The sequence below is a fragment of the Pan troglodytes genome, chromosome 20 (assembly GCF_028858775.2).
Source record: "Pan troglodytes isolate AG18354 chromosome 20, NHGRI_mPanTro3-v2.0_pri, whole genome shotgun sequence".
NCBI lineage: Eukaryota > Metazoa > Chordata > Mammalia > Primates > Hominidae > Pan > Pan troglodytes.
In genome coordinates, this window is record NC_072418.2 from 53606648 (window position 1) to 53615847 (window position 9200).

Here is a 9200-nt window from a genome sequence, read left to right on the forward strand (position 1 = left end):
TGCTGTTCTCCCTTGAGATGGCCTTATGAGGGTGGAGCCCCTTCCAAATGGGGTCCACCTCCCTTCTGTTCTCCCCCAACTCCCACCCCAGCACCGGAAACCAGAATGTCTGGTCTGGTCCCTCCCCCCCACACCAGGCCCGGTTCCTGCACCGTTGCCATGGAGATGGGAAGCAGTGGAGGGTACTGCTGACTTTGGGGGAGTGGGGATGGGCTGGGGGGTTGGGAAAGGGAAGACTAAATGTGTGTGGTGGGAGGAGAGTTCCAGGAGGTGTGGGCGAGCGAGCCTCTAACCCAGGGCCGGCGGACCCCTCCCCCACGCGCGGCAGCGCTGCGAAGCCCCCTCCCCCTCCAGGTACCCAGCCACGCCGCCCCACCTCGTCCCTGCGGAGACCCCGGCCGCCTCCTCCCTGCCCCGCCGCACAGCCCACCTCGCGATCTGGGGCCCGCAGACACTCCCCCTCGGCTGACCCTGGCTGACCCCCAGCCTCAACCCCGCTCGGAGGGGGTGGCCGGTGGGATGAAAGAAAAGCTGGCTAGGGCCCCCCGCGCGTACGGCTGCCCCAGCCCCCCCGGGCCGGCTCCGGCCCCTCCCCCTCAGGGCTCGCGGGAGGGAGCGGGCACGCTCCGCCGGGGCGGCATGAATCAAACGCTCCGCGGCTAAGAATAGCTGGCACGCAGCTGGTACCGAGACGGGCTGAGGAATCGGCGAGGGGGGTGGTGGAGGACGCGAGAGAGGGGGTGCCCTGGGAGGCTGTGGGGGGACAGGGGGCGGCTGGCGTGGCCGAGAGCGGGGCCAGGGAGAATGAATGGAGGCGGAGGGAGGCGGGGAGGGGCGGGGAGAGAGAGCCGGAGCCGAGGCTGGGAAACTGGTGGGGGAGAACCCGGCCGGGGAGAGGGGCGGGGGGCACCGGGGAGCAGGAGTCGGGGGCGGGAGCCGAGGGGGCGCGCCGGCCGGCGGTGTAGGGACTGGAGACCTGGTGGGGACGCAGGGAGCTTGGGCAGGGGTGGAAAGGGACTGGAGGAGCCTGGAAGGAGAAGCGGGAGCTGGAGGGGTCGAAAGGGGCGGAGGAGGCCCGGGCCTAGACCCTCGCTGGAGGGGAGTGGGGACCAGGGTGACCTGGCGGAGGGGCCCAGGTACGCCAGGGAGGGCGAGGCGGGGGAGTGGCCGGGCTGGGCGGGGAGGCGGGTACCAGGACCGAGCCCTTGGCCCCGGAGAGCCGGGAGGCGGGTTCGGGATAGGGGCTCTGCTGGCGGGGGGTGGGGGGCGCGCCCTCCCATCAAGGATGCGATCTGGGACGGGGCACCGGGGACCCGGGCGTAACCCAATTTGGTGTCGCCCAGGGCAACGCTCCCCACCTCACCCGTACCCCCAGCCGCACACCCAGGCCAGGAGCCCGGCGCCGGGCCAAGGACATCCGGGGCGCCCTCGCCCCTTCCCGCGGCCCCGGCCCCGCAGCTGCCCCAACCCCCCAGGTTCTCGACCCCCTTACCTGCCTGGCGGGGCTGCTGAGTCCCGGTCGGCGGCGCCCGCGGCCCCTCCCCCCTCCCCCCACCCCCCACCCCCCCGGAGACGGGGGACCCTCAGGCCATGCCCCACCGCCCCGGAGGGCGAGCGGGCCCGGGGAGGGGGCGGGCGGGGACCGGGGGGGAGGGCGGGAGGGCCGAGGACCTCACCCCCCCCGCGGGCCGGGCCTGGCCATCCGCAGAGCGCCCCCCCTTCCGCCGCGGCCGCCGCGCCCCTCCTCGCCCGCCCCCGGCTCGGTCCGGCCGGCTCCGGGCGCCGCGTCTCCGCCTGCTCTTCCTCCTCCTCTTCCTCGGGCCGCCGCCGCCGCCGCCCGCTCCGCGCCTCCTCTGCCACCCTTCTCGCTCTCTCGCTCTCGCTGTCTCTCCCTCACCCTGTCTCTCTCCCTCCCTCTCTCCCTCCCTCCCCTCCCTCCGCCCTCTCCCCTCCCTCCAGGAGCCGGCGGAGGAGACATCGCCCCTCCCCGCGCCCCCAAACCTCGCCCATCCCCCACCGCCGCCGGCTCCGCCCCCTACCCTTGCCCTCCCCCACCACTCCTCACCACCTCCGAGTCCCCAAATCCTGACTCCGCCCCTGCTTGCTCCCATACCCCGACGAAGGGGTCCTGCCCCCATAAGGGTGCCCCCCACACACACCTCAGGATCACCCCCTCCCAGAGAGCTCCCCGCCGCCCTACACAGAGTGGGGCACAATAAATATTTGTTGCCAGACTCTACACCCCCAAATTTAAGTGTGAAGGCTATAGATTCCCACCCTGTCCCCCCAAACACACACACACCCTTTCCATTTAAGCACTGGGTCAGGGCACACGTGGACATACCTGGGCCAGGCCACATTTCCCCAAGGCACAGGTGCATAGTCACCAGCTGTAACGGCACCTGCAGAGTCCCCACATACACACCCTCTCCAGCGCATGCATGCCCAGACACAATGCACCTGGGGTACACAGCTACAAACACACCCAGCTACATGCAGTTGTCACACCCCTGTGCCCGGGCACACACGCAGCACATGCACACATTTGCCCACCACACACGCACGTGCGCGCGCACACACGCACACAGGCGTTCACCCCGGTATGCATGCCCAGATCTCTCAACACCAAAACGGAGTTACAGCACTGTAGAGACGTGTGCACGCCTTCCCATCACACCCACCCACCGTGCTGTCCATTGCACTGGCTCGCACTCACCCATTTACATGCCCAACACCGTGCCATCCTTCCCCTCCAGGATAGTTACTGCTGACATTCCTGGAGCACTTTCTGTGTGCCAGGCGCAGGGACTTTCACCATCCCCATTTTCCAGAGGGGGAAACCAAGGAACAGAGAGGCTAAGTAACTTGCCCAAGGTCATCCAGCTGTAAGGAGGTGGTAACAAGGATCAGGAACAGGTAGGCTGGCTCCAAAGTCCTCACTTGACCACTGTTGTTCACTACTGGGCATATCCCCTCATAGTTGCATATCCTTATTCGTCACACACAGACACACCCAACCGTCTCCTCAGAGTTTGCACATGTCTGTGTAGGCACGCATATGCAGCCAGCTGCAGGCAGACAGCTCATTCATGCCTGGGACGCACCCACAGGGACAGAGCAGATCCCACAGGGCAGCAGTGAGTGATGAGTGTCCCCTTAGCCCAGGCTTCCTCATTCTCCCAGCTCCAACAGCACCTCCAGGGCCTGCAGGGGGCAGTTCTAGGCAGCTTCTGGGTTCCCCTCCAGCTGCAGGCTCTCCGGGGTACCCGAGTATGAGCTGGAGGAGGTGCCTGCTCAGCCTGGGGAGGCCTCTATCTTGATGTGTACCCACTAGCCCAGGTGGTGAGCAGCTGGGCCCGGGGAAAGCACGGCTGCCCATGTTGGCTCCAGCAGCCAGAGAGGCTGTGCACCCCTGCACACTTTACAAGGCCTTTCCCCACATATGCATTATTTCTTGAGGTCTGTAGCTCCTGGTGAGGGGCCCCAGGTTCCCGATGGGCACCTGAGAGGCCCAGGCTCTGAGGCAGGGAGCAGTCTGCCCAAGGTCACAGTGCCCTCGATGTACCAGGATTTCTTGGAAAACGGAAGGCTGGAGGCACTGATTTCCAAGGCCCCTCCTGGGGCTCCCGGCAGCCGAGGGCAGATGCCCTGCTCTTGGAGCCAGAAACCTTGGCTAGCTGCCGCCACACTGGTGACCTCCAGCAGGCTATGCTGTTTCAGAGCCTCGGTCTCCTCCTTTGAAGAGCAGGCCCAGTGATCCTTGGCTGGTGTGCCCCATGCTTGTTGGCACCACCAGCCAGGCCTGGGCGGGAAAAGCCCTGCGTGACTCATGGGCCTGACATAGAGGGGCATGGCATGGCATTGTTCTTCCTTGCCTCCAAGCCTCTCTCCCACTGCCCTCACCACCTCTACCTACCCTGCCACCACCACCCTGGGAACTTGGGTGCCAGCAAACCAAAGAGGTGAAGCTTCCAGGCCTTTGACCCCACCAGGAACGGCTACCCTCTCGCCCACTCAACAGGTTGGTTGAACACCTACTATGTGCTAGGTAGGCCTTGTGCTAGGAGATGCATCAGTGCATAAAAATCCCTGCTTTCATTGGCAGGGAACAGACATAAACAAACAAACAAGATCATGCCAGTCTTGATTATACCAAAAAGATGAAATGGGGCATTTTAATAAAGTAACTTGCGGAATAGATAAGGTGGTTGGGGAAGACCTCCTGGAGCTGAGACCTCGATGATGAGAAGGAGCTGGGGAAAGAGGCTTCTAGAAGGAGGAAAGGGCTAGTGCAAATGCTCTGAGGTTGTAATCAGCTTAGTATTTGGGGATGAGCCAAGAGGCCAGGGAAGGTGGAGGCTGGGGGTGGGTGAAGGGAGTGGGGGTGATGAGGCTGCAGAGGTGCAAAGGGTTCTTCCTTCCCAGCCCCCAGCATGGTAGGCTGCGCTGAGGACTGAGGCCCGGGCTTGGCTTCCCTCCTGCTTATGATGGGAAGGTGGGGGAGCAGGGGAGTGGGGAGTGATGTGATCTGATTTATGGTTTGGAAGGATTGCTTTGGCTGCGGCAAGCAGCCGGGATTGGAGGGGCTCAGGAGGAAGGAGGGGGAGGGCGAGACTGCAGTGGTCCAGGCTGAAATGAGGTGGCTTGCTGAATGCTCAGAGCTCCTTGAGCACACAACCTAGCGTCTGTCGATTTCACCTCCTGGAGAAACCTTCCCTGACTGCTCCGCCAGACTCCTCACCCTCTCCCATCTCCAGCCCCCTCATCCCCAGAGCTATCTGGCTGCTGGTCTGCAAGCAGCTGGAGTCCCCAGCATCACCCAGCCCAGAGCCTGGCCTGCAGGAGGCTTCTAGTAAAGTGGCCAATTAATCCCCGAGCCCTGTCTTCCAGGGTCATGCACACAGTCACACGCGTGCTCTTCACATGTGTCACCCTGCCCCCACACACACTCACTTGGATCTCCAGACGAGGGCTTGGAGGGTAGGATGGGCAATCTAGGGGGCAGGAGGGGCCCTGGAGTCTCCTCCATTGAGTGTGCGGGCGATGGTGGCCACAGGGTAATAACAACCTCAGCGAGACCCTGAGGTCTGCCCCTCCTTAGGAATGGCCAGGCAGGGAAGAAGGGAGCAGTGCTCGGTCCCAGCATCCCACCACTGCCCAGATGGTTCTGAGCGGGTTCCTGGGCTGAGGCCGGGGCCTGTGTTTTCCAAGATTCCTTGGAGAGCCAGCTCCATCCTCTTCCTGATTATCTGATCTTTGGGCTACAGCAGAAGGAAAGAGCAGGGCGGAAGCGAGCTCTGGAAAGTGGAAAGAGGAGGGTGTGCGAGGAGACCCAAGGCGGGATCTCGGCTTTGGAACGTTGGAGGTTTCCGGCCACAGAGGCAGGGCCTCCGGGGAGCCAAGAGGGGCGGGGAGAGACACACACAGAGAAGCAGAGGAGACCAACGGACCGGACAGAGACGAGGAGAGGAACAGGAAGAGAGAAGCTGGGAGAATCGGGAACCTGGGGGCTAGTGACCTGCACACAGGGCAGGGGCACTTGGCAGTTCCCAGAGGCCACCCCTCCCACCCCAGACATCCAGACATCTGGAACTTTGGGTGCCAAGAGTCCAGCTTAATGCAGGCAGCCTGGCTTTTGGGGGCTTTGGTGGTCCCCCAGCTCTTGGGCTTTGGCCATGGGGCTCGGGGAGCGGAGAGGGAGTGGGAGGGAGGCTGGGGAGGTGCCCAGGAGGAGGAGCGGGAGAGGGAGGCCTTGATGCTGAAGGTGAGCTCTGGAGTGTCAGGGAGCTATGGGTGGTGAACTGTGGGCCTGGGAGGGGGTATTGCAAGGTTAGGGAAATGGACAATGAGGAGCGATTGGGATAGTCTCAGAGGAGTGGGAGGGTGATGGGCTCAGAGACAGGACTCAGGCGGCAGAGAATGAGTTATGAGTTGGAAAGGGGCGAATGGGGCATCTTGGTGGCAGGCTGGGGCTCACCACCCCTCCCCTGCCCCAGCATCTGCAGGAAGCCCTAGGACTGCCTGCTGGGAGGGGGGATGAGAATCCTGCCGGAACTGTTGAGGGCAAAGAGGACTGGGAGATGGAGGAGGACCAGGGGGAGGAAGAGGAGGAGGAAGCAACGCCAACCCCATCCTCCAGCCCCAGCCCCTCTCCCACCCCTGAGGACATCGTCACTTACATCCGTGAGTAACCAGAAGCCCTCACCCCCAAACTCCTAGGCCGCCGCGGTCACTTTCGCAAAAATGAAGGGTCGGTTCACTGCCAGGTGGCCTTTCAGTTGTCCATTGCCCAGCCCAGAGCCCCCACACCCCTAGGAGCCCCAGGTCCAAGGCCATGCCTCCTAAGAGCCTGGGCCACTCGACCCTACCTTCCAGGAGTCCGGGGTGCCCCTCCCCCGCCACCCCGCCCTCAGGAGCCCTAGATCCCAGTTCTCCAGGTCCTCAGGCCCCCCGCTGCATCTCCAGGCTCCCCCTCCAGCATGATCCCTGTCTGTCCGCAGTGGGCCGCCTGGCCGGCCTGGACGCAGGCCTGCACCAGCTGCACGTCCGTCTGCACGCGTTGGACACCCGCGTGGTCGAGCTGACCCAGGGGCTGCGGCAGCTGCGGAACGCGGCAGGCGACACCCGCGATGCCGTGCAAGCCCTGCAGGAGGCGCAGGGTCGCGCCGAGCGCGAGCACGGCCGCTTGGAGGGTGAGTCCGCGGCGCGCGGGGTGGAAAAAAATGAGACTATCTGGGCCAGGTATGGGACTGGTTGAGAAGGTGACCCTAGGTGTCCCGGGCGGGAGAGTTCGGGAGAGCTGCTGTGTGCTAGCGGACGGGGTTAGAGAGCTGGGAGGCTGAATGCAGGGAGCGGGTGGGCACTCCAGACCCGCGCGGACCCGACTGGGGCAGCACCACGCCCCCTACAGTCCAGCTCCCACCGCCTGGCCCCGCCCCTGGCGGACCAGACTCTCCACCTCCTGGCTCCCGCGGTTCTGACCACGCCTCCTCCCAGCCCTCCCCAAGAGTTCCCGGCCCCGCCTCCCTCCACCCCCGGATGTTTTGTCCTCGCCCCCTTCCAGACTCTGAATGCATGACCCCGCCTCCTTCTCTACCCGGCCCCGCCCACAGGCTGCCTGAAGGGGCTGCGCCTGGGCCACAAGTGCTTCCTGCTCTCGCGCGACTTTGAAGCTCAGGCGGCGGCGCAGGCGCGGTGCACGGCGCGGGGCGGGAGCCTGGCGCAGCCGGCAGACCGCCAGCAGATGGAGGCGCTCACTCGGTACCTGCGCGCGGCCCTCGCTCCCTACAACTGGCCCGTGTGGCTGGGCGTGCACGATCGGCGCGCCGAGGGCCTCTACCTCTTCGAAAACGGCCAGCGCGTGTCCTTCTTCGCCTGGCATCGCTCACCCCGCCCCGAGCTCGGCGCCCAGCCCAGCGCCTCGCCGCACCCGCTCAGCCCGGACCAGCCCAACGGTGGCACGCTCGAGAACTGCGTGGCGCAGGCCTCTGACGACGGCTCCTGGTGGGACCACGACTGCCAGCGGCGTCTCTACTACGTCTGCGAGTTCCCCTTCTAGCGGGGCCGGTACCCCGCCTCCCTGCCCATCCCACCACCCGACCTTTCCCTGCGCCGTGCCCACCCTCCTCCGGGATCGCCCTTCCCTTCCTGTCCACGAATGGCAGCGTCCTCCCCGACCCCCAGGCTGGGCGCTTCTGGGAGGGCTCTTGCGGTGCCGGCACTCCTCCTTGTTAGTGTCTTTCCTTGAAGGGGCGGGCACCAGGCTAGGTCCGGTGCCAATAAATCCTTGTGGAATCTGACTTGAGGAGCAGTGAAGGCAGTCTTGGACTTCATCTCCTGCAGGGGAAGCCGGGAAGGGCCCGACCCTGGTCTTTGGGCGCGTGTCCTGGCCTTTGGATGCCTGTTCTGCTTTTTACAGATGTCATTTGAGCCGCAGATGGAGTGATGGGGAAACACAGGTGCATATGTACACACGGTCATCTGTTCTGTGCACAGATGGCCGGAGTACACGCGTACAAACGCTGTAGACACCTTCACCTCCATCGTGCCCTCTCTCTCGGCCTTTGGGACCCAGGGCCTGCCAATTGTCCCAGGCCTTGGCCTTGGTCCTGGTCAAAGAGATTTGGGAAACGTGAAGGGGCTAAAGGCTCTGACAAGTCCGGCAGGAAAGAGCCCGTTTAATTTGTTTAAGTGGCGTGTCCAATTTGTTTCCCCAGATGATATGGTTTCATGGACTTGTTGGGATGATATATTGAGACATGGACTTAAGGACTCACCCAACCCTGAAGCTTAGACTTCCTCCCAATTTTCCCTCCTCTGCTTCCTGCCAGTGAGGCCAGGAGCCAGTCCCTTCCCCTCTGTGAGCCTCGGGTTTTTCATCTGAACGTGGGCACAATCCCTCCTACTTTGTGCGGCTCTTGGGATGTTCAGGTGAGACCAGGACAGTGTGCATTTGGTGGTGGCTGAACCTGAGCCACACACTACCTTCCGTCTTCACCTTTTTTTTTCCTTTTTTGAGACACGGTCTTGCTCTTTCACCCAGGCTGGAGTGCAGTGGTACAATCATGGCTTACTGCAGCCTCAATCTTCTGGGCTCAAGCAGTCCTCCCACCTTAGCCCCCCAAGTAGCTGGGACTACAGGTGCGCCCCACCACACCTGGCTAATTTTTGTATTTTTTTATAGAGGTTGGTTTTCGCCACGTTGCCCAGGCTGGTCTTGAGCTCCTGAGCTCAAGCAATCTGCCCTCCTGGGCCTCCCAAAGTGCTGGGAATACAGGCATGAGCCACAGTGCCCGGCTCTCCCTCACCATTTTTCATACCTTTACTCCCTGGGGGCAGTGAAGACACCCAGGAGTCCGCCAGCCGGGGCCTCAGCATAGTGGCCAGCGCTGTCTAGAGGAGAGGCTCTTTGGAAATCACCCTAGTACCTCCCCCAAGGTTGGCATCATGGGCGTGACCCTGACAGGGAGCCCAGGAATGGGGATGTGACCCTGTCTGTCCTTACCACTCTGCCCCTTCCCTTCCTTCAGCCATTGCACCACTGCCTAAAGGGTCACCATTGGATCCACACATGGGAGGAGCAAGCCATCACTGTCAGCTTGGATAGAGGGGAGATCACCCACCCTTCTCCCTTCAGGAGACATTTCTCAGCCCCACATCCCCAGAGGAATACAGAATAGGAGAGTGGGGGTGTGGCCTGG

The 9200-nt window shown here is 63.4% G+C and overlaps 2 protein-coding genes across 7 annotated transcripts in view; one reads left to right on the forward strand and one right to left on the reverse strand.

Moving 5' to 3' along the window:
• Positions 1–1912, reverse strand: part of SHANK1 (SH3 and multiple ankyrin repeat domains 1) — a 60875-nt gene extending 58963 nt beyond the window's left edge. For 3 of the 4 annotated variants that reach the window (XM_024351605.3, XM_024351603.3, XM_024351606.2), the window contains exon 1: positions 1493–1556. The gene's annotated coding sequence lies outside the window, so the exon portion shown is untranslated. Of the gene's footprint in view, positions 1–1492 lie in introns of all 4 variants that reach the window. The other variant, XM_024351604.3, reaches the window with a different exon arrangement.
• Positions 790–7799, forward strand: CLEC11A (C-type lectin domain containing 11A). Of its 3 annotated transcripts, XM_054672655.1 has the most exons (5): positions 790–1136; positions 3883–4021; positions 5997–6183; positions 6501–6692; positions 7113–7799. In XM_054672655.1, the coding sequence occupies exons 1-5, from the start codon at positions 805–807 to the stop codon at positions 7556–7558; spliced, it is 1296 nt and encodes a 431-aa protein (XP_054528630.1). In that variant the 5' UTR covers positions 790–804; the 3' UTR covers positions 7559–7799. The 3 variants fall into 3 exon arrangements, with proteins under 3 accessions (XP_054528630.1, XP_016792160.1, XP_001173878.1); XM_016936671.3 differs by lacking the exon at positions 790–1136 and having other exon boundaries at positions 2084–4021; XM_001173878.5 differs by lacking the exons at positions 790–1136; positions 3883–4021 and adding an exon at positions 5385–5764.
• Positions 7800–9200: the final 1401 nt, after the last annotated feature.